The sequence below is a fragment of the Ixodes scapularis genome, unplaced genomic scaffold, assembly GCF_016920785.2.
Source record: "Ixodes scapularis isolate PalLabHiFi unplaced genomic scaffold, ASM1692078v2 PGA_scaffold7__128_contigs__length_106722199, whole genome shotgun sequence".
Classification (NCBI taxonomy): domain Eukaryota; kingdom Metazoa; phylum Arthropoda; class Arachnida; order Ixodida; family Ixodidae; genus Ixodes; species Ixodes scapularis.
The window spans coordinates 79,102,376-79,127,010 of record NW_024609882.1 but is presented as its reverse complement, the minus strand read 5'-3'; the positions used below and the strand labels follow the sequence as shown (position 1 = coordinate 79,127,010).

Here is a 24,635-nt window from a genome sequence, read left to right as displayed (position 1 = left end):
AAGCCTTTGACAAAAGTTCCATAGGAAATTGACATCTGGTTCTGGCATGAGAGATGAGCTTGAGAACTCAGAAAACAAAAAAGACATTGAATCAATAAGACCAGTATCATCTGCCCTAGAAAAGTCATAGTATTCTTTTTTTTTTTTTTTTGTCGTTCTTTTTTAACAATTTTTGTAGCTGACAAAGTAAGATATACCATTTTATGATCCGAAATGCCTCCTAAAGTATCAACATCCTTCACTCTTTCCACCAAATTCTGAGAAAGCAAAACTAAGTCAAGAATCAATTCCCTTCTATCTGACACCCTCGTTGGTGCGTTTACTATCTGAACAAGATTATGGAATAATGTTAACTCAATCAACGCCTCTGAGATACTGCAGGATGATTGCGTGCCCTCCCACTGGATATTAGGAAGATTAAAATCTCCAGCTAAGATGATCCTTGAACTTGAGTGTACGTTTGTTAACAGATACTGATTAATGTCCTCAAAAGAATTGTCGCTGCCAGGTGGACGATAAAAAGCACCAACAATACCGGAAGTAGAATAAACACTAACACGAACCCACAAGATTTCCACCCCGTCCATATCAGGCATGCGATGAAAACGTATATTTTCCTTTAAGATTATCGCCACGCCCCCGCCCCGTGTATCTCGGTCTTTCCGTATTATTTTATATCCGCGTGGATCCACTTCCGAACCCATTATGTTATCAGTTAGCCACGTTTCTGTAATAACCATGATATCTGGTTTATGTGAAAGCAATACATGCTCTAAGTCGACAGTTTTATTTTTTACGTTTCTTGCATTTAGGTTAATAAGTTTTATGCCATCATCAGACTTTCGCTTAGACTGTCAGTTGGTTTGTTCTGAAATCCGCTGATTCATTGGAACCGTCGTTTGCCTTTCAAAATCCCAAACTTAAAGCGTGTTGTTTATTTTGAGCTTATCGTACACTATATTGACTTTATCACCCCTTGAACGGTTTTCGGCAGCACTGTTCCACAAGTTCTTACGAATGCCGCGTAATCTTTTTGAAAAATCCTCAGAGACAGATATTGACGAGCCCTTCAGTTTTCGGTGGTTTTCAAAAATAAGCGTTTTCTCGGAAAAATTGAAAAGTTTCACCATAACAGGCCTCAGTCTATGATCCGTTTGTTTACCAATACGGTGCAATCTTTCCGTACTTGTAATAGACACCCCGAGCTTTTCACCAAAAATGCCATTCAAGACTTGACTCTGGAGGGGTTCGGCCGTCTCGTCGGCTGCCTCAGGAACGCCGTAAACGATAATGTTGTTGCGTCGACTCCTGTTTTCGAGATCATCAATTCTGTCATCCATTTTTGCGACTAGGTTTTCAAGTAAAGATATCTTGTGCTGATGGGCGGGAAACTGATTTGCAGTCGTTTCCAAGACAGACATTTTCACCTGTATAGCAGCCAACTTTTCGTTCAACCGCTGAACCTGATTCTCTGCATGTTTCTGATTTTCTTTTATCGCTGATAGCTCCCTCGTCATCTGGGTCTGATTTTCAAGAACTTGAGCCAACATCTCTTGGACGGTCGGTCCGGAATTCTGTGGTCCGGGATTCTGTTCCACGCCGCCACATAATTGCAATAAAAGACAAACCGTGTCTAACATTTCAACAATGCACTCAAGACAAGTTTTGGGGCACGGCAGAACGAATAGACATAGATAGTCACTTTTAACCATAGAAGAGGGTCTACCAACCTGCACAAAAAATAGCAGCGGATTTAGCGCCATGCTTGCGCTAAGGCTGCCGTGCCCACTGTCGAGACGTTGCCTGATCCTCTCTTTTATGTGCGGTGTCGCCACTGTAGATGAAGTTGGATTGGTCGCTGTTGATGACGACAGTTGGAGCTCGGTGATGAACTCAGACGATGAAGGCAGGACGAATGGGACCGGTGCTGAATCACGAGCAGCCATCGATGAAACCGGGATATGCAGCAACAGCACGCACTGCACAAAAAACTGCAGCGGATTTAGCGCCACGCTTGCGCTAAGGCTGCCGTGCCCACTGTCGAGACGTTGCCTGATCCTCTCTTTTATGTGCGGTGTCGCCACTGTAGATGAAGTTGGATTGGTCGCTGTTGATGACGACAGTTGCAGCTTGGTGATGAACTCGGACGATGAAGGCAGGACGAATGGGACCGGTGCTGAATCACGAGCAGCCATCGATGAAACCGGGATATGCAGCAACATCACGCACTGCACAAAAAACTGCAGCGGATTTAGCGCCACGCTTGCGCTAAGGCTGCCGTGCGCACTCCTTTTTTCCTTTTTCCTTTCTAGTAATATTTCCTTTTTAGTAATAGAGCAGTTTTGACCATCTGCTTGGGGACTGCTCCTTTTGTGCCAATATCAAAAACATTTGGTTGTTGAAAAACATTTAATTGTTTTCTCTGTGTTTAGGCAGCGGGAGCCACAACATGGGCCTGGTATCGCCGCAGTAGATAATAAATTGACCCAGTGCAGTATTACTCCTAGCCTGGGTTCTTTACCGTGAATCGCGAAGTGCTGGCGCAGGACCCCTCGCGGATAAGATGCTCATCCAGATCAAAACGGGTAGGTGTAAGATTCAGTGAGGTATCTTTGGGTTCTGCAACGCTGGCCTCCAGTCCACGTGATTCCAGCTGGGGTGAGTAAACACACCCGGCCATTTAATTCCCTTCAGGGCACTAAAAAAATAAACAGTGATAAAAAAGTGACGATGGCTGATAACTTGATAAGCTAAAATGAAATGCAAAAATTATTTGAAGTTATTGGCTTTGTACTTTCTGCTCAGGTTTGGAATGCCAACAGCAGCGTGTTTCCTGACTTTTCACATCCGAGGGCGGAGGAATACTGGATCTCGCAGTTTAAGAACTTCCACGACTTGGTGCCATTTGATGGAGCCTGGATTGTAAGTAAACTAACTGCTTTCCAAAAAAGCACTCACGGAACGCGGTCTTCAGCGAAACAAAAAACTCCAAGGGTTATATATTGTGTATTTGTTTAAATGCCCCGAGTTTTCAATGCCAAGATGTAAATTGAACTAACCGAAATTCGTTGTAAGAAACTTAAGAATTAGAGAGCAAAAAAAGAACTTCTATTTGTTCCAGCGTTTGACATAGCACGAAATGTTCGAATATGATCTCATTTTTTTATTTATCAATATATATTTTTAAAAAAAACTGTCGCGCGATCTTAGTTCTTTTCAAGTTTCCTTGTTAAGGAAATAATTAAAACTAGAATATACCAAAAAAGGTTTTACTAAATCAGGATGCAGGAGGCTTCGTGTACACGGAATAACGATTTAGAGTAGAAATGAACACGTTACTAAGCAATAAACATTATCGAAGCCCTAGGCAAAAGCTAAAATCGATGTTTTATTTTGGAAAACGTGGTCCTTATTTTTCCAGTATTGAATTACAAATATGTATAACGATGTTTCGTAGCTTCTGCACTAGACAATGTTTCTTTAAACAAACATGCAAGCAAAATACTTAATATGGGTGAGATTTTAGTTATATCTACTCTTAATAGATTTTTAAAAACTGTAAAGTATTAACGCAAACAGTAAACTAATAAAGCGAGTAACTTTTACTTTGTGTAATCCCCTTCGGCATGTACTATATTCTCCGTTAAAGTTAGATAATTTTACAAAGGCTAGTGAAATGACGACAAAACAGAAAGTTTTTATTATACTATATTAAACTACCTTCATAATAAAACGATAGCTACGCACATTATACCTTACCTTGGTTCGTAGTCTACGATCTGCAGAACATCATTACACATAACACTTTTTTTATTAAAAATACGTTTTTTTTAATACAAATAGACAGGTGGTAATTTAACTAAGTTCATTGCAAGGGTCGCTCAAGTTTGACCCGCAATTCTGACTATAAAATATTGCTCAACAAGTCTAGCATGATGCAACTTGCAGGGGACGTTGATGACCCTTTTGACTTTTGAATATCCTGCAATCGGAACAGCATATTTCACGCATACAGAGATGTAGAGGCTGTCATGGCGGCGCGATATATGTCTGTAGCTGATTAAAGTTGTAAAAAATGAAATTTCTAGTGACGGGAAAAGTTACACCAGCTAAAATTTTGAGATTTCAAGAACAAGTTACAAAGCAAAAATATAGAGGAGGGCCGCCTGTGGCAAACAAACCGCACATATACGTTAATTCATTCGATTGCAGTCACGCAACCCAGATATCTATGTGTCGAAGGGTTAATAGAATTTCCAGGGCAATGGCAGCGGCGCCTAGATGCCTACACTTTGAACAGCTGATATAGTTTCTAGCTTGTCAGCTTCACCATTGCTCTTGTAGACATTAAGATTTCTGTAAACCGTTAACGCCCTTTATATGTTAGCGTACAACTTCATATTTCTGGTTCTAAAGGTCTTTATTACAATTCAGCTTGCCAATGTGCCAAATGCAGGGCGCCGGCTCTGTCAATCTAGACTTTTGCAGCTTGTCTCCTCTCCTCAAACCACCATTGCTAACTATGCGAGAAATTAATAAATCGAAATGAAAATAAACTAATCAAAGACAAAAGTCTTGCGGTAATCTTGGGGCGTATGCATCGAGGACTATAACAACCCTCGCACACAGGACATGAACGAGCCGTCCGTCTTCTACAACGGCCATGCCGGCGGATGTCCCGAAGACAGCCGCCTCGAACATCCCCCGTACGTCCCTGGAGGAGAATCCCTTTCTGTCAAGACTCTGTGCATGAGCGACCGCCATCACATCTCGGCGCATTACGATGTGCACAACATCTACGGACACCTAGAGGCCAGAGCGACCTACAAGTAGGTATTAGTGACGTGCCCAACCAAAAGTATCGCTGTGGCTACCGGGATTAATTCTGCTTTCCTCTGCGAAACTAAGAGAAATCTAAGAGCGTCAATCTGTCGACGGTCACAAGGTTGGTTAAGAAATGCGGGGACTCCAAGCTTCCATTGTGCTCCTGATACCGATCATAAAACCTGTTCGTTACATATGATATGTAGCCAGGCCCAAGTCACTACCTCTACCCCCGCAAGTTCCGGAGCACATGCACCATCGGGCAACATCCCTTAGATACCAAGGTCAATAGCGTTGGGTTATTGACGCCATCAATGGGAGGCCAGTGCTGGGCGAAGATGGGACACGATGCAATAATGATGCAATAATACAAAAAAACAGGAATGTCTGCACACACCCCAACGCACTTCAAACAAAGCGCCTAACGTAGAAACGGTCCTCACTTGAAGTAAAATTACAACCAAAGTAATTATTTTATGCTCTAAAAGTATGACCAAGGTAAACATTTTATTGTTAAGTCACAACCAAGAAGCATGATCTCGAATGAAAGTATGTGATGCACTCTACGAAAGCAAAATTGCTCTATACTGGTTGTGCTCACAAAGACCACAAAGCACTGAAAATGTTGTCAGTTAGCTCATCAGGTGTAAAGTGCGTATTACATCAGATTACGTAACGACGTCACGTGAATACGTGAACTCACAGAGTCACGTGATATCATGCGAGTTCATTGTGTTCCGTGACTCCACGATATCAAACGACCGTGACGTCATACAACGACATCGGGCCACGTAACGTCAAGGTGTCACGTGACCTCAAAACATCAGACAATTTGTTGGTGTCATGAGACATCGCGATGACGTCACAAGGAATTGTGACGTCACGTGAACCATGGCATTTTAATGACGTAAATATCACGTCCCTGTGTCGTCAAACCGGCGTCACATTGACATTATGTTGATGTCAACATGACGTGATGTAATCCTGACGACATCGTAACGACATAATATGACGTCATATTGACGACCACATAACGTGATTATGTTCTCATGTGACATTTTAACGTGACGACGTAATGATCACGTCATGGTGTCACGTGACGTCATGGTCCCTCACGACAGTACTTAATAAGGGGTCTTCGATGGGTCCTCGTGACGGGTGCTCCTGGCGGGACTTTTTGACGGTTCCTTATGACGGCTTTTCACGTGCAAACCATGTGATAAAACAGTTAAAAAGCATCTTCGTTTAGTTTCCTGCAGTGTATCCAGCTTGCTTTACTTCGTTTCACCCTAAGTCCGGACGCGCAGGCAACGCTACGACCTGATGGGCAAATAAGACACTGTAAAAAGTTCAGCCCCCTGATGTTCGTCTTGATTCTGTATGTGTTCCATTATCGCTCAACCAATCATAAACGAAAAAGGCTTGCGCATGTGACGCTGCCTGATTTAGCTTCAGTCCAGACTCACCGTCGGCTGCGTGTGACCTTCAGCTGAAACGTGGTACAGCCAACGCGAACTAAAGACTTTTCTTGACTGACAAAGTCCAGAAAACGATGCGACCTAAAAACTACAATGTGAGCAAGAAGATTGAACAATTGAAACGGTATGTTCACACATTATGCGCACATCGTTGAACTCATAGCTCCTCATAGGTCCGCGCCACCATGCATCTGGAAAATCACTACTTGCATTTTCGTTACTTCCTTCAAAATGTGATAACGTTATTCGCATCGTGCACCAAAAACTCCAGGGGCCCCAATGCTAAGCAGAGACCACAACAATGAGACAAAAAAAAATGACGCAGCCAAGTGCCCGTCATTGTTGTTGTTGTCTCCATGAGTTTAAAGCTAGCATCTTAGTCCCCAATAGCGTGTTCCAGTAAATATTTTAAGGCGAAAGCCTTATATGTCTCGTCGATGAGTTGACCTTCAAAGTGCCTGAGCGAAAACACGCCGGTGACACGAAAGGTATCAAAACGTGATCACTCAGTGGATGACTAAGCGGAATAATATGATGACTCGGCACACTGAGAAGGATGACTCAGCACATTAAGGAGGACGACTCAGCACATTAAGAGAGGTGATTCACTGAGTAGATCATGCCACTGTCTTTAATGAATCGGCACCAGGGATTTCGCCTTCAACTCGTATTTTGTGATGGGTGTCACGGGTATAGATGAGTTAATATTTTTGGTCAACTGCACTTAGCCTCCAATGGAACGTGAAAGATGGTTGATGGCTAATGGGGTGTACGCATCGAGGATGTAGTATAATTATGTAAATGCATTTCTGAAATTTATACAGTGCTGATAAACACGTAGTTACGTTCATGCAAAGAATACCCGAATGCAGACCCATGGCCGAGCGCATTAAGCGTAAAACCTTAGTGCAAATATTTTGACCTATCAAAGAGACTAGTAATTGGTGGAACCATAATGCCATTCGTGGGTATGATTATAATGCAGCTATAGTCACTCAAGGTTACAAAAAGCGTGGACGAGACGGTTTCTTGCCTGGCACTTCCGCCTCCTTAGCAGGCCGCCATTGTATTGGCTGTGGAGCCAGTAAGATGTTGGATTGTCCTCACACACCGCGTTCATTATGCTCTCAGTTACAGAGCATATTCAAGTAAAAACAATGCATCATGGTAAAAATATTTCTAAAACAAATCTACAGATTTCGTAGTCTCACAACTGCACAGGCTAATGTTTTCCTAGAGAATGTCCAAAACAAACTGTTAATGTTTTTTTTTTTTTGTTGTTTTTTCTCTTCAAATATAAACTACGCATCGCCAAATGCTCATTCTCCACCCAAATGTAGCGCAAGCATTCCGGACCAGATGCCAAGTTTTAGAACTGACCGTCATCTCAATTAAACGTTTTACGCGAATCTCTAATATTTTTCAATGAGAAAATGACGCCCATTTTCGCCCGTTTTCTGTAACTGGCGCCGTTCAGCCTCATGTATTTGAGATCTCCGTTGGCTGTCATTTTCCCAATTAACATTTTAGAAAATCACTTACTACTTTCAAATCAAGTAACGGTTAGTTCGTAAACTTCGGCATCTTGCTCGCACCGCTGGCACTATGCCTGGGCAGCGAATGGGAATTCGGCAAATGCGTACTTTATTTTCGGGTCGAAACAATATTGTAATACTTTTGGCACACGCTATTATATATGGCTGCGAATTCACATAGCAGTCCACGTAAATAGTGTACAAGTAACAGAATCTAAACGTAATCTAGAAAAAAAAACTTGGTTTTATCGATTACTGTACGCGCCTTGTTCTTCACTGCACATAAAACTTTCTACTTTATTTTTTTTTCAATAGAGTAACGATTTATTTAGTGAGGCAGCAACCAATTACTCCGATTTCCATAACTGACAGAATGTTTAAACGTGAGAAGGGAATAAAATGTTGCACAGCGTGGAAGGAGTAATTCTGATTTCTCACCGCTTTTATCGCCAAGGGCTCTTGCGACTATTCGACAAAAGCGACCATTCGTCATTTCCCGTGCGACGTCCGCCGGACAGGCGGCCTGGTCTGGACACTGGTCTGGAGACATTGAGTCGTCCTGGAAGGACTTGAGGCTAAGCGTACCAAGTGAGTTTGAACGCTCGCCAAGACCCTATTTTGACTCTGGCTAATTACGCTCTTAAATAATAACAAAAACATTCACTTGTATTACATCATGAACATGCTAAAATATTTCGAAGGCTATTGTTCTCAGTCTAGCTGTTTTACATTTGGAAAGTTGAGTTAATTAAGAGTTCTATATGAATTCCTTCTCGAACTGGGCCGCTTCACTCATTAAAAACACTTAGATGGCTCCTAGATAGCTTAGAAGAAATTCGAAGAGGTTGTTTTTTTTTTGTTTTTTTGTTTTTGAGTTCAGGTTTTTTTTATATATGAAATTGCGTCCCCTTCAAGCTCACTAAATGAAATTTCAGAGGTTTTAATTTTTTTACGCACTTTTATTTGTTTTTAAGACTCTTATATATTAACAGAGCAGAAGTCAATAAATACGCCACTCATCGATAACAAACAACGTCAAGTTATTATTTACAATTATTACATAAATTTGCTCGTACAATTAAAATTTACTTCTCAAAGACTATTTCCAATTGAGACGGATATTGCCTAGCTGATTTTTACTGCGTCAAATATTCGGAGGTGTCAAAAGAGTTTTCGTTTATATACATACAATTTGTAGTTCTCTTAAATATTATGTCAAAATCTCACATTAAAAAAATCATAGCACACCGAGAACCCGAGAACTCAAGAGAACCCCTCTTTGCATCAGGTAATCTGAATTTTCTAGTTAATATATGTCCCACAACATAGAATAGTAGCTTGAAAAAGGAAGACGTAAAACCTGGCAACCTGTGGTTTAACTATTAAACGCTAACGAAATTATGTTTTTTTTCTTTTTTAATTTCTCGTAAACGACAGAATGCTCAAAACGCTTACCGCGAGCATTAATTTTGTTCTTTAATGTATTTTAACTGGAAACCCTAAGAACTACAAGATATCTTCCCGGGGAAAAAATAAAATCACCTTATGTTTAAACCTGCAAAGCAATGGTTTATTTAATTCATTTCATAAAAAAAGCCCTTTGTAATTGAATTTGACGCACGCGAAATGAATTTTTACATCAATACACCAGTATAAGAGATATCTTCATAATCTTAAAATTATCGAGTATACATTCAAAGCAATATACTACTTTCAGGTGTATTTTTTAAAGTAATATGTTTAAATGAAGCAACAAGTCGAAACATTTCACTTAAAATCTAAAAACAATTATCGTAATAAAGTGTTCTGCAAGAGCACCAGCAATACGCATGATTGATTGGAATCTGCTCGTGGCAACTGGAATCACATGTGCATGTTTTATTTTGACAATATTTCTATTAGAAAAATTGAGACATCTCTGTTTTCTCCAGTTTCTGATTCGGTATATACATTGTTTAAATTTCGCAGGGTGACACTTAGTATTGCTACTGGCAAGCGGCAGCCCGCTGGAATTAAGAATTTCCTTTATCATAAGAATTAGGTTTTCTCGGGGAACAATTCTATTAAAATAAATCTACCGCTGAAAATATTATTTTCCAAATATATAAACACTTCATCTTGAAACAGCACGAATGTCATACAAACGGAGGAAAGAGGTGTAGGTTACAAGCGCTTTTGGTTCGGCACGCTTCTCGAGATTTTATCTCCAGCCTACCAAGGCAGCTTCAGACTTTTACTACTAGACACATCTACTTCAAAGTCATTCCAGCTGGCTACAGCAAAAGGGCGAATGAACACTCGGAACATTAGCGTCGGTTTCCACACTACTACAACATGCGCCCTCGATGTTTCCTCAGACGTGCTGAGTTTCGGACTGTACGGCATACCCCTGGTCGGTGCGGACATCTGCGGCTTCAACTCCAACACAACGGTGGAGCTCTGCGCTCGTTGGCAAGCCCTCGGAGCGTTCTACCCCTTCTCCAGAAACCATAACACCAACGATGCAATGGTAAGCACAGAGAATGAACATGATCACTCAGTAAGTCCTCGACTTTGGCTCTCAGAGCAATGCGTGGTAGATGTTGAGTTTAAAACTGCTTCATTGTTTCCATACCGAAAGGGGGACTGCATTGACAGAAGAATATAACGTATTCTCGAGTGCGTACCAGCATAGGCGAATTTCACTTGAAAAAAAAAGGACTTACTCATTTGCAGACATGTACAGACTCCCGATTTTAAAACAATATCGCGCGAACGCCTACCGGCCGGTAGATCAGCGCCTTATTACGACGTGAAAGTGCAGGTCAGCGAGGCTACACGCGTATGACAGAAGGCACACGCCTAACCTGACTGACTTGCTGTTTAAGGTCGCAATCAGGCGCTGATCTACCGGCCGGTAGGCGTTCGCGCGAAATCGTTTGAACATCTGCAGGATGTGCACTTTACCAAAACAAAAAGGTAACTAGATGTTGTTCCTTGTTACATGCTCAAAACTTAAATATATGAGTTACTCTTTAGCGATTCTCACATTTAACGCATTACTTTATCTCACATGTTACGAGTTACCTTTCTTGTTACTTTGACGGTCATATACACAGGACTGCTTTTGTTTTGCACTTTAGCAGTAGCTGCCTCTCCAACTTTGCATTAATTATGTTTCTCCGCTTCCTTGAGGATACATTTCGGGCTGCGCTGAAGATTCGTCCTACTAACGGGCTCGAAGAAACGGCAGTGTTGTGCTTCAGGAAGATCTGGTGAACCTGGGATTCCCCACTTTTGTTCTCACTGTTTCTAAATTTAAAAATTAACAATGGATTCTGTGCCTGTTCGTGTTGGCTACCTCCTGGTTTGCATTCGATTTGTACTCAATTTTAGAAGGGTTAAACCAAGTAACATTATTGCATTGGCTGAGTGAAGGACATTACGAGATATAGAGTTCGACTGATGTGTTCAGTTATAAACGTTGCTATATTCACATCATTTCATACCGTCTAGTTATTATTTGGGTCGCACATCTGCCTTTGTCAGAATAGACACATACTCAAGTCAGAATTAGAACTAGGCTGTTTAGACGGTCTTGTACAGGTGGCTCTTCAGAAGTAACAAAATACCGCTACGCGTTAGTTGGCCTCAAAAGTAACTAAGTACGTTACTCGTTCCTTTTCCAGAAAAGTAGCTAAATCCGTTACTCGTTACCGAAAAACTTAACTAGGTAGAAGTAACCTGTCACTAGTTACACATTACCTACATGTTTGCTCCTTAGAGAGTCCCAACCGATTGTCTAGTCTGCGCATAAAAATTATCATAAACAGCACACATTAACAAATGCCTGTTTTATCAATGTACAGTAAAGCCTGTATCATATAAAATCATCATTAACATTATATGACATTCATAAATTCTGTCACGTCTTGTCACAACGAACGATAATAAAAAAAATCCTTGCATATTTGATCATCTACACCGCGAAACATTTCAACATTTCAACATGTATCATATGCGTACTATAGAGCGGCGACTGATTTCAATTCCTACGAAACAGTTACAAGAATCGTGTATAGGCCGATCGATGTGCTTCGTTTCAATTTGTGAATGAGGATTTGAAACTTGTAGAAGGTATAGTGCAAGATATTGTAATTGGAGCACACGAAATGTGGTGACTATGCGATTTTTTCCCTCTCAAAGTCTTTCGCACGCCCACTCAAAGGAAAATTGCAAAGAACAGATGCGACTCGCGTTTACATTATACAACATCCCTGAGGCGTTGCACATTCAGTCGATTACGAATCTCTACCAACACCCAGCCTGGTAGCGCGGAAAAGCAATATTATTAGGATATGATATGGAAAGCAACCACACGTCAAATGGCGTAAAAGATGTCTCTTGCGTTGATGGACCGCGGATGATCCTAGAAAAAAAGAGAATAAACAAATTAATAAAATGCTTTCGGCGGGATAGCGCAAGCCACAAAAAGCAAAAAAACAACAACAATCGCCCGGAAAAGCCTTTTTTGGAACCGTGATATGTTATACTTCACTCTAGATTTTGTTTGATATATTAAAATAAATAAAACATTTACGCGACCCTGTATATAAAAATTTGTTGAGTTGTGTCCATATACCTTCTTCTATTGCATCGTACAAAAATAAATCTCCATTTGTAGGGGGATCCGGAACAACCTTCGGAGCAAAGCAAGTGTGCTGTGCCTTGCGCACCCCAGAGCCTGAATATATTAAATGCTAGCGCCCCATAAGCGATATCAAACCAAGTTTTGACCGAGAGCTAAAAGAATTAGCACTAATTCTTTCTTCTTCTTTTTTTGCGACTGCTAAAGCGTAAATAAAAATAATGATGTTTTTGTGGGTTGTGAGCACAACAAATTCATTCTGAGCAATGCTTAGTCAATGCAATGAAATTTTATCCTGGCCGTCTAAACTTTTTCCAGGACCAAGATCCATACAGCATGGGACCTGTGGTGCTTGACGCAGCTCGAAGCACCCTGATGATGCGGTACACGCTCCTGCCTTACCTGTACACACTCTTCTACCGGAGCCACGTCCTAGGCGAGACCGTCGCAAGGCCGTTGTTCATGGAGTACGTGAAGTTTAATCTAGCCCTACATTCAGATGCAACGAATGGATGTGACAAATAAACACCACCACGTATCAGACACAGCATCGCATCGCGCCAACGAAACAACCAGAGCTGTGTACCATATCTTTTTTCGATTAGGCCCGAGCTACTCTCACGGAACATATCTTGTACCACAGAAAGATCGACTCTGAATATAAATAAGGTACAAAATATTTACTCCAATGTAAGATCCAGTAAAATGTAGACTGGAGCGGAAGAAAGGCAGTAGCGGTGAGAAGTATCGACGTTATCGCGACGAGCACCTGGGTAGCGGATTATCTGCGCATCCCGAAAAAGCAGTGGCTGGCGACAATGAAGGTGTAGGAGGAGCATCCGGCGCGTTCTAAACTTGTAACTGACTATTGGAAGCGTGCGACAAGACAGTGGCATGGCGGCGTGGCACCTTTTAGACGCATTTGGAAGAGACATCCCGGCTAGCAACCGACCTTAGTTTCTAATCAGTGTTCAGCACAGTGCTATATCAAACGTTCAAGGACAGCGTCGACGCTAACTTTCGTTTACGCAAGACCTGGAAATTAATAACACATCCCCTCCATGCACAAGTGAAAGCAGTCGCGATCATTTCAATATCTGTTAGTCTCTTCAACCCTGGCCAACGAGCGAAGAGCTTTCTGATAATAAGAGGAGTGAAAAATACTTTTTTAATCACTTAGTGAGAATATTAAATGTTGTCCCGTAGTTATGTTCGGACCGCCAGACATACAAACACTTTATAGAGGCATGTTCTAGCGCAGATGAACAATACAAACATGGCGGTGTGTTGCAGTCGTTGCCGCTTACGGGGGACGATTAATATCGATGTTCGAGCAACTCCTGCGTGTCGAATGACGTGAGAACACATGAAGAGCAACGCTGGACATTGACACGTTTTCAAATGTCGAGGTGCCGAACATTTACTCCAGGTCGAGATCGAGAAATGCGGCCACGGGGAGGCGCAGACAGGGTTAAGACGCTGCAGGTCAAGTCCTGAGCGTGAAGACGTGACGCAGACGCTGTCGTATGTGTAGCTGCAGAGCGGAGAGGCGTACCCCCTTTAGGTGTCGCACGCTCCCTATAGTAGGAGTATTTATTTACCAAATCTGTGTTCCTACTTTGTTTAAGATGTAGAATCGGCAGAAAATAATAATGATAAATCGTTGATTTAGCCATTCTTGTACATACGTTGATCGAAGGCCCGCATAAGCGCGCAAGTAGTTATGTGCGTAAGAATGGCAACCCAAAAGCGTGCTCAAAATAATTAAAACAATAGAAACAGGAACATTTTGCTCGGAACAGGCTATACAATGTTAACACAGGTAAAGTGAACAGCAAATAAAGCAACAGTGTGAATACACCTAGACATAACGAGAGCACCACTCCATTCATTCCTGTTTCGTGTCTTTCAGAGACGGCAAGCCGTGCCATTCTTCCGGAGGTATATTAAAGTAGAATGTAATATAATAGTTTCTTAAACACCTTCCGTAATTTGTGTACGCCAGATGAGTGGAAAAGGTTCCAGAATGCCTCAGATATTTTTGTTTGTTAACTCTATACTTGAAATTGTTAGTATAATAATATTTTATTAACACTACGAATTCCCATAATTTCTGAACCTGCAATATTCGAAGGGGGGTCAAATTTTCACTGTTAGAAAGAGTTTCAAATTTCGAACCGTATGCAATACTATCTGCAAGTCTATATATTAGCCTATTATTTTTTTTCTTGCGGAGGGCAGTCCGGGAACCATAAACAGTGATTTCGCAACGCAGAAATGAAGACTTCTAGTACTTTGTAGACTCTTCTCCTAAGTAAAACAGCCCGTAGGTGAACGTTTCTGCTCGGCTGACTTTCAGAGAAAACAAAAAAGTACACGTCATTGCACAAAACCCACACTAAACATCTTATCATCGTCATATGGTATCAATATTACCATCGTTACCTACTCACGTGACGACAAAGATTGAGGGACTGCTTAAAGTAGCTAGCACTATAGCTGAAAATATGATATAAACGAGCAACAACAATCAGAATCAACCATAAACAATGGCACGCTGTGCACTCCATGATGCGCGCTAATGGCCCCCAATTATCAGTCGTGTTGCACTGACTAATTTTCCAATTTACAAGGTAAACAAATAGGCTGGGCTCCGCCGTGCAGAGCGACCAAATGGGCAGCGGCAGTACTTCTCCTGGGGTTCGTTTTTGCTCACGGTGAAGGCGGGGAAGAAATAAGGTTTTGCTATAGGGAAATCAGTAAAAATGTGCTTAGAACTTGCCTGCTCCCACGAGCAAGTTGCGGAGGCTTCTCGGCTACGATGCCTCATTCCCATACAGAAAAAAAAGAAAAACACTTATGCGTTTTCCGATAACGAAAGTGAAAATTTCTGGATCGCCCGATGAACTTAATTAAAGTTAGCACGGTTGCGAAGTGATATTGGATGCACATAACAATTATTTTATTTCCTGCGGAAGTGACATACTTGGCTGGTAGCGTCCAATTTTCGATGCGTTTATTTCACCAGGGGTTGGATATCTAAGTATGGAGGTTGGCCTTCAGATTCGTAAATGCCCTCTGCAATCTAAAGCCTATAAATAAAAAAAAAATTGAAACGTTTATTAGTCGCTTAATTTCACAAGCAAACCAGCATATCTTTGTGGCCGCCAAGTCGAGTAAACTGGTGGTAAAGTTAGAAGTGTACTAATAAAACTCTTCTTTTTGTGTGCGTACATCTTAATAAAGCAAGTCAACTAAACCAAGCAGCTGCTGCGTTCTAATAAAATACCGTTACTCTTTCAGCACAAGCATTTTTGGCAGACCCTTCTACAAAAGACATTTTAATAACACAACTTTCACTGTAAACATATGTGCGGCATCGTGCTCTTAAAGTAAAAAGATGCAGCAGATTCAAGTAGGTGAATTTCCTAAATCTAGTCCGATATAGTTTTGAGACATGAAGCTCTGTGATGATGGAAACAATCTGTTTGCTTGCCTACATTTAAGATAAAGAAAATTGAAGTTATTAACTGTTTTCAAATTGATTATGATGTTCTCGTTTAGGTTCCCTCAAGATCCAAGCACATACGACATTGACGAGCAATTCCTCTGGGGACCGGGCCTGATGTTCAACCCGGCATTGTACGAAGTGGGTGCATTCAAACAGCATTGGCATGTTGCAATATGGGATCTGAACGTCTCAAATTCAGAACACGGACTGAATCGTATTTTTTTAGATTGGGTAGTGTAAGTCAATTATCTCGTTGTCGGCATAGCGTTTGTGAGCCGTATTTTGTTCAAAAGACACTTAAATTATCACTGAACTCAAGGGCAAAAAGAACAAACATTTATTAGAACCTAACGCGTATGTCACAGAATTCACATTTTTTTCAGAAAGTTATCATTTCTATTGAATATTTACGCCGTCAGACATTAAGGGTTAGGGGCAAAAACGAAATACATTTTTACTATGAGACGTTGTTGCTCTCTCGCCACAAAAGTTAATTTCGGTTTTGTATATTATATGTCACAGTGTAAATGTTTCGCCCATTAAAAAATGCGTCATCATGTGCTTTCGTCACCCTACATTGAAATTTATAAACCAGAAAATCAGTACTTCAAGACGTTGTTAGGTACGGGTATTTCGGTTCCTGACACCTTTACTACTGATTTCTTCCAGAATGTTTAGTACGTGAAATTCATACATTCAGTGTCTTTACATCTCTGGATACAAACAATGCCGGGACGCCGAGACGGACTCGGAGGAAATAACTGACTGCAAATCGTTCGTGACACTCAATGCCTCTAATATTCATGTCCTCTCTATGTGCGTATGGCCACTGTTGGTGAAAAGTTTATGGTGCTAGGTACCTGTTCCTGTAGCTTTTTTTTTTTCTATCTCTCACCGTCATTTCAATGAGAAATACAGATATTTTAAGCGGAAAAATTGCTTACACTTCTTTTCGAACTTATAAAGAGCCTTCACCCTCGTGAGTGTTAGTTGCTGTTCTCAACTGCAGAACCAGACGGAAGTCAATGCATACGTCCCGGCCGGTGTATGGTTTGACCTCGATCGCGGAACACCGTACCATCATCCCGAGGGCCGCTACCGGACCTTTCCTTCGCCCTTGAACGTCGTGAACATCCTGGTACGCGGAGGTTTCGTTGTTCCGGGCCAGGAGCCAGCCCTCACCACGACCCAGAGGTAACGCTTTCGGTGGGATATTTCAATAAATTGAAGCCTGATTTGGTCATAGCTGACAAACTTGGAGACGAAGAGCATGTGCTACAAATGAGGTGGCCACATATTGTGAGTTTATGTCACGTCACGTGACGTCTAATGACATCGTGATGTCACATGACATATGTGTCGGTTGAGCGTGGCGTCTTGTTTTTCTCATGAAACCCAGTCCTACACCACATTCATTGCTAAAAGTATTTTTGATCACGTTTTTGGAACAATATCTGAATCTTCATGGTCCAAGGATTTAACCAGACGTTCCGCAGTTGTCGTCTGTGCACCCAATTCGATATAAAACAGCGCTCAAGCTGAAATTTCTGGCAGAGAGATAACAAGTCTCAGATATGTGGAGTGCCTCGATGTCTAGTGGTTCACTCCGAGAGACCGTAAGGGACAGATTTTCAAGAAGACATGAACAAGCTGCATCTACGCGATGTTGAATATGATGAAACACTGGCGCACAAAAAAAAAACAAAAATCAAGGACAGCAAACAACTTTCTCAGCTTACCACCTTATATGCTACCTTTCAGATGCAATCCTAGAAGATGGATAAAAAGCTTTTTTTACTGCCTTTTGTTTTTCTCCACAGTCGACAGAATCCAATCGTGCTCCTTGCAGCACCTGATATCAAGGGAACGGCTCGAGGAGAATTGTTTTGGGACGACGGAGACTCCATAGGTGCGAGTCTGTTCATATCTCCAAAGGCGTGCATTTAAATAGTTTTCCTTTGTTCTTCATGTCGGCCGCCAGACCGCGTAAATTTTTGCTGTGAACTCGAACTTGCGGTTCGTCCCCGTTTGCCTCCTTAAATGATTTTTTTTTTTCCGTACGTTGAATTGTTTTTCCTGGAGTTTCGAGTTGCAGACGACCTGACGCCTTAAGAGCAACCGTGCATGAAAACTGGCACGCACAGGTCATCTCTTGTCACACAGAAACCCCGGACATCTTAGAATCACGTGATAATCACAAGAGGAAAATCATTTGCGAATGCAAAACAAATTAGGCCGACTTACAGTCTGGCCCAGTTGTGCACAGTTGTGCATAAACAGAAACAACCAACGAGGGCCAACCTGGAGGAAGTGCAACAGGAACGCGAAGACATTCTTTGCCGCCCTGTAATCACGCGAGGCTTACTTCACAAGCACCGAGATATTGCGACCCTACCAATGGTATTTTCTAGCACACGCTGCACGTGCTTAAGGCAGTTCGTTGTCGTTTCCAGCTGTTTCTGGTCAAGTGGGACTGGGGTAGGCAGAGACAAATGACGTCATAACTGAACATTTCTTCTTCATGTATCAGTTCTGCTTAATTTATCTCCAAAATATTTTCAGAGCATCGGTTAGGGTAAGTCATGTTTTCCAAAACCAATATTGTTCATTCAGACATGACATACGTGCCCATATAAAATAATGAGTTCGTATCTTGAATCAATCAGCCTATTTATTATTTTCTTGTCATTGCCATATTTTCTCCGTTTAATACAATTTTAATGTCAAGTCATCTTTTATCATTTTGTTACAAATACAGCACAATTCCAGTTTTGGTGGTAATGCATTACAAGTAGCGGCGTTACGGTTACACGTTAAGTTATTTTTTTACGGTGACGTAGATAATAGAGAGTTTTAGAGAGCCGTTTTTGCACATCCGATACGGTACAAAAGGCCCTCCGGTACGAATTGCGGGTGTGATACCGCATACGTATAGAATGTGCAAAAACGGTTCCCTAAAACTCTCCATTGTTCTCGTTACTTTTCAAAACATTAACGGGTAACGGGCTTACGTTACTTGTTTCAAGTAATGAGTAACGTAGTTACGTTACTCCTTACATCTTCTTTCAAGACCTAAAACAATTGCACTTCATTTTTTCGTGTTTGTAGGCCGCCATGTTAATAATAAGAATAAGAATAATAATAAACTTTTATTCGTAGGAATAGACAAATACATATACACGTCTGCCCGAGCCAAGGGAGGCTTGTGTGGCATGACCTCGCAGTACAGCCCAGTCCCTACACAAACAGCAGGTAACAACAGAATAAAAACGAAGTATATAGGCAACAACACTCAATAAATGTCAACTGTAGATCTATCACTTGGTGGTATCATGAAATAATTTTTTCAGATTCTTTTTGAGCCTATGGTTAGAACTGGTTAAGAATAATGTGTCTGGTAGTTCCTTAAAGATCTTTGGTACGTAAAATGAGCTAATGCTTTCCACATAATGAGTATAGATACGAGGAATTTCATAGCGAGTAGTGTTCCTAAATGCACGTGGGACCAGCCTCTCAGTTTGAAATTCACTGCACCAGAAGTAACGAAAAACGACCGTCTGAAAAAAACAACGATTAAAAACAAGGCAATTTGAGTAAACTAAACAAGTTGTCAGTTGCTTTTTAACATCCCTCTCATAATGCTATCAATTCTGGCATGCCATTGTCGAGAGCAGTTAAAAAATAGAGTAACACCGTACCTAAAAGCACTATACGCCATAAAACGCATGAGCATTTTTCAACTTGCAAACGGAAGGAACACTTTTGGGTTATGGAACTGACAAGATACACTTCTCAGTCGTTCCGACACAAAAGAGAGGTGCGTAGTCCAAGACATGTCAGAATCAAAGTATATTCCTAAATACTTGACAGGAGAGACATATTGAACAGGGTCGCAGCAAGATAATACGCAATTGTATTTGTGCAAAAACAAAGGCGGAAACAATTTGACTTTTTTCTACGGGCTGCGGAAACATGCCAGCTGTGGTTTAGAGGCGTTTACACTTATCTTGTTATTTGTAAACCAATTCATGACAGTAATGACATTTCTCTGCAGGTCCAGGATAGCATGTGCAATATCAGTATGACAAGAAAAAATCAGTGTCATCCGGAAATTGCAATAGGTTACACATACCCCCTTGAGAAAGGTAGTTAACGTTTACATTAAATAAAAAAGGGGATAACGCGGAACCTTGTGGGTCTCCAGAACTAAGTGTACTAACTAAGTGCCTTTGTACTATAAGCTTCGCCAACAAACACGAGTTGAAAACGTGCGCACAAAGAAATTCTAAGGCTAAGCAAACGAGCGAGGACCCCCCCCCCCCCCCCCTTAAGCGTATCTAATAAAATGTCATGGTTCACTGAATCAAACGCTTTTGTAACATCAAGAAAATGCGCACAGACATAAGAGTGGTTGTCAAACGACGAATGCAAAGAATCTGAAAACAAGTCCAACAGGGATGACGTGCCTCGATAAAAAAATAAACCGTACTGTGAGGGTGATATGATAGCGTGTTTATCTAGAAAACTTCTCATACAAAACAGATGTTTTTTCGAGGATTTTTGAAATACAGGGCAGAACCGAAATGGTCGATACAAGGACAACTGATTACGCCGGCCGCCTCTATAGATCGGTACTGCGATTGCAGTTTTAAAGTCGCCTGGCATCAATCCCGATAATATTATATTGTTTATAAGAGATCAAAGCACGTTCTCGAGTGACTCAACATTATCGCAGAGATCCCTGACAGATATGCCGTCAAGTCCAGCAGACGTATGTCGTTTAAGGCCGGATAAAATATATCGTAAGTTGGTCTGCGAAACCGTACAAAGTATTGCAGAAGTTGTAGTCACATTCCCGTCATTGACGTATGTACATTGCACCATCACGGCTGCTTTCATAGATGCCAGTGGCCAAATATTCATTAAATGAGCCCACTGCTGTAGTGAGGTTAGGACCAAAACTTTTCTGCATCAATTCTAAAACGCTCTTTCGCGAGCTACCACGCAACTCGTCAATTCTTCTTAGAGTTAATTTGTTAATTCTACAACCTCGGTTACTACTCTTTAGAGTTGAAACGAGCTTTGAATATTTTCTCTGAAGAGTAGTTTCGTTTTGCAGATCTTATGAAAGCATTTACCCTATTACACGAGGCCTTAAGTTCCACTCTCAACCGTTCGTTACTAGGCGCACGTCGATAGCGCTTGCACAGAAGCTCTTTGGTTTTGACAGCGCCACGTATATCATCATTCAGCCATACTACCACTGATCTTGGTTTTTTTAACCTTAACAGTTACAGTGCTATGTTTCTTTTAAAAAATGTTATGCGAATATTTAAAATTCTAGCGTTTTTCTTTGCGTTTTGTTTTGTATTTAGGTAAAACCGTAAAAAATGATGAAGCAGTTCTGTTCAGTTCCGCATAAACAAATTTCTCTTTTTCGAAGTATGGCGTTTATGCATACCTGTACCGTCAAAACAATAAATCATGTTAATTCATAATTTTAAAAAGTAACACAAAAGTAACGTGTTTTTTTTATCGGTAACGGTAACTGTAACGGGTTCCTTTTATTTTGTGGTAACATAGGCCGGTAATACCTTCCGTAAAATTTCCTATTACCGAGTAACGTATTTTGTTACTTTATTTTTCGATAACGTCTAAAACACTGCATACTCCTCGCCTATATTACTGCGACGTTTTTTTCAGACACCGTGGAAAGAAATGAGTACAACCTCTACGAGTTCCTGCTAGTCAGGGTAAGCTTTTTTTTTTCACGAATGTGTGAAGAGTTGCGTATTTCTCGACACCTCTATAAATTGCGGCTCAAATAATATAACCATTAAGTTAGGATAAATTATTTCAACTGAATGTGTCTCTTGTTTCGTTTATGACTTTCATTGGCACCCTTTTCGTTTTAAAACCAGACCGAAAAAACCCGAACACTGTTCGTCGGTAAAGTGTTCGTTATTTCGGATATCTGCACAACACTCCTATATGTGACATCGCGGTAAGGATTAAAAAAATACTCGGAAAACTTCGGAATACTATTGACAGATCATAGAGTCAGAACTGTAGTCACTGAAAGAGCGAGAACGGCAGGGCGTGTTTTAAACGTCGGGCCTCCAGAGTGCACTCGTCGCCTTCCTCGGTGATTTTTCTGTGCCCTCGTGCTCGAGCTCCAAGATGCCCGGAAGCCTTTTCGAAGGCAGCATGCTCGTTCTGGGGGAGGCAGATGCTGTAGCTTCTGAGTGCCGTTCTCGCCTTGTCAGTGACCATAGTCCTAAAGGGAGGCTCCGCAAATATGTTCCTATACCTCGGAGAATTTCGAGAATACATCTGGTCACCGCTGCTGTATTTTAGGGTCAAGACAGATGTCACCCTATGTATGTTATTGTACTCTTCCAGTTTTAAGTTCAGAATATGCCATTTGGGCTTCCCGTCAATAAGAGGAGGCTGTTGCATTTATGATCTTGCAGATTTTTAGTAAATTTCGCTTACAAATACGACGGCCTTCGGTGTCTTTTCGTGTGTTTGGGCATTATTTATTTTCCTTCTGATTTATAAAGAATAAAAAAACGCAACAAAATTGAATAAACGTCGAATTTCAGAAATTTAAAAGTTCGGGGAACGGTGTACCTCATTTAATGCCAAATTTGCACCAAAGAAACTACTTTCCGGGAAACATAAATCGAATTTTACCGTAAATAAACCTCAGAACCATGGATTCTTCGTAATAGAAAATCTTGTTCATAGGCGCGATTATAATCATTGTTGCTTAGCCTCTCAGGATGTGGCGGCTGGGCATGGCTTTTTTTCAAGCCTTTCCTTGCCCTAAATACAGAATACATACGTTCACATTGTAGCACAAATAGCGATGTAACTAACCCCTGCAAGCAAAGAAGGATTCCGCCGAAACGAAAGAACAGTTAAAGCTGGAAAATTAGAAGCATGTTGGTACAATCAGAATAACGCGTTACATGGTCATTGCCCTGCGCTCTTCGGAGTTTTCAGGTAAAAATAATTATGTATTAGAAACATTTTAGGTATTTCTAGAGCACTTATTTCTCACGCGATTTAAGAAAGGTCCCGTGAAGACCAAAGCTGCAGTATTAAATAAAATCGAATCGGTATCTTAGTGGAAACCTGTAAATTTAAATTAAATCATGAACGCAGTCAATATTTTTGTTCTCAGGACCTTTTGCATGTAAGCTGTCACAAACGAGGATTTCAAGGCAACCTGAAACTAGGCAGGGTTGTCGTCTACGGTGTCTCCACTGCGCCAGCGAGCGTAACCATTGAAGGAACGGACATAAAGTTTGACTACAATGAGACAACACAGGTAATATATATTTTTGTAGCAAAACGTTTTTAATATGGTTCACCATTGTAAACAGTCGCATGATAAGTGTGCTAAGTACAAAAATATATATATATATTTACATGTGTTGTAATATAAGTCTTAACGCGTGAAGGTAGACATTGAAGATAGAGCGAGTAGTCTGGCGAGCTGGTTGATGCTACACATTTTTGAAAAACCGGAGACGACGGACGAAAAAGCGGACAGCACACAAAACGTCTCTAAGACGTTTTGTGTGTTGCCCCCTTTTTCGTCCGTCGTCTCCGGTTTTTCAAAAAAGGTAGACATGTTCTTTACTTGTTGGTTATGAAGCGCACGTTTTATTTTATATCAGTCAACGTTCTTAAATTAAATTTTTTATTCAAATCTTTAAAATGTTTCATGCCTTATTGTAAATTTGCCTAGTCCATCTTAGACATGAAGAAAAATATTGTGACCGCATACTATGATCACTCATTTCCTCAAAATTGAGGGATTTCACCTAGTAATAAAAAATGTACAGGTATATTTTATCTAAAAATTTAGGGATTTTAAAAACTGAGACCTAATTAGTCTCGCTAGAAATACCATGCTTTTTGAATAATAAAAACAAAACATTATTTAACTTGTTTTTATCGTTATCTTTTTTTTTCTTTTTATTAAACCATTGACTCAAACTCAAGACTCCAAGTAATGGTGCACAATGTAATATATTCGGAATACTGAAGTTTGTAGAAGAAAGCAAACTAAAACATTTAATACTAATGCCTAAGAAATGTACAAATTGTGATTTTTTGCTAGAATTGTTTCTAGTAGAAGTTCGGAAAATAAAAACATTGTCATTTAATAAGAGTAACGCCAGTATAAACTCTCATAGATATTGAATATGTCTGATATATGTACTAAATTGCTTTCTTTATTCTCTTTATTCTTTCATAGATGCTGTCTATTCTGAACATCGATAAGCCTCTTGATGGTGATTTCGTTATCAAGTGGTCGTGACCGCCGAAGTTCAAAAAGCGCTTTGCTCGAACGATAGTTAAATAATTTGTAATCACATGATACTCAAATTTTCATGTGGTCAGTAAGGTTGATATGTACCTTCACTGTAGCACATAAGCGTAAGTTTAGGTAGCGCATTCCCGGAGTTGACATTTTTAAGACAGGCATTCTGTTGAAAAGATTACATTTGCGAAATTTTGTGCCGGTATCATATGAAATTAAACATCAGTAGCACAAAGAAACGCAATGTCTCTGTCTATTAGTGACGTTTTATTTCTTCTTTATGTTTATGAATGACTTAATATGACTATTTCTATAAATCGTT

General features: G+C 40.7%; 1 protein-coding gene across 1 annotated transcript in view; it reads left to right on the top strand.

Annotated features, from left to right (window-relative positions):
• LOC115315116 (lysosomal alpha-glucosidase-like) overlaps nucleotides 1–24,310 on the top strand; it is an 85,515-nt gene extending 61,205 nt beyond the window's left edge. Inside the window, exons 8-18 of the mRNA XM_040221063.1 lie at nucleotides 2,806–2,922; nucleotides 4,630–4,829; nucleotides 8,292–8,425; nucleotides 10,195–10,346; nucleotides 12,783–12,931; nucleotides 16,029–16,113; nucleotides 16,985–17,169; nucleotides 17,796–17,884; nucleotides 21,679–21,728; nucleotides 23,165–23,311; nucleotides 24,248–24,310. Coding sequence (XP_040076997.1) covers nucleotides 2,806–2,922; nucleotides 4,630–4,829; nucleotides 8,292–8,425; nucleotides 10,195–10,346; nucleotides 12,783–12,931; nucleotides 16,029–16,113; nucleotides 16,985–17,169; nucleotides 17,796–17,884; nucleotides 21,679–21,728; nucleotides 23,165–23,311; nucleotides 24,248–24,310 — 1,371 coding nt within the window. The remainder of the gene's footprint in view (nucleotides 1–2,805; nucleotides 2,923–4,629; nucleotides 4,830–8,291; nucleotides 8,426–10,194; nucleotides 10,347–12,782; nucleotides 12,932–16,028; nucleotides 16,114–16,984; nucleotides 17,170–17,795; nucleotides 17,885–21,678; nucleotides 21,729–23,164; nucleotides 23,312–24,247) is intronic.
• The last annotated feature ends 325 nt before the right edge of the window (nucleotides 24,311–24,635 follow it).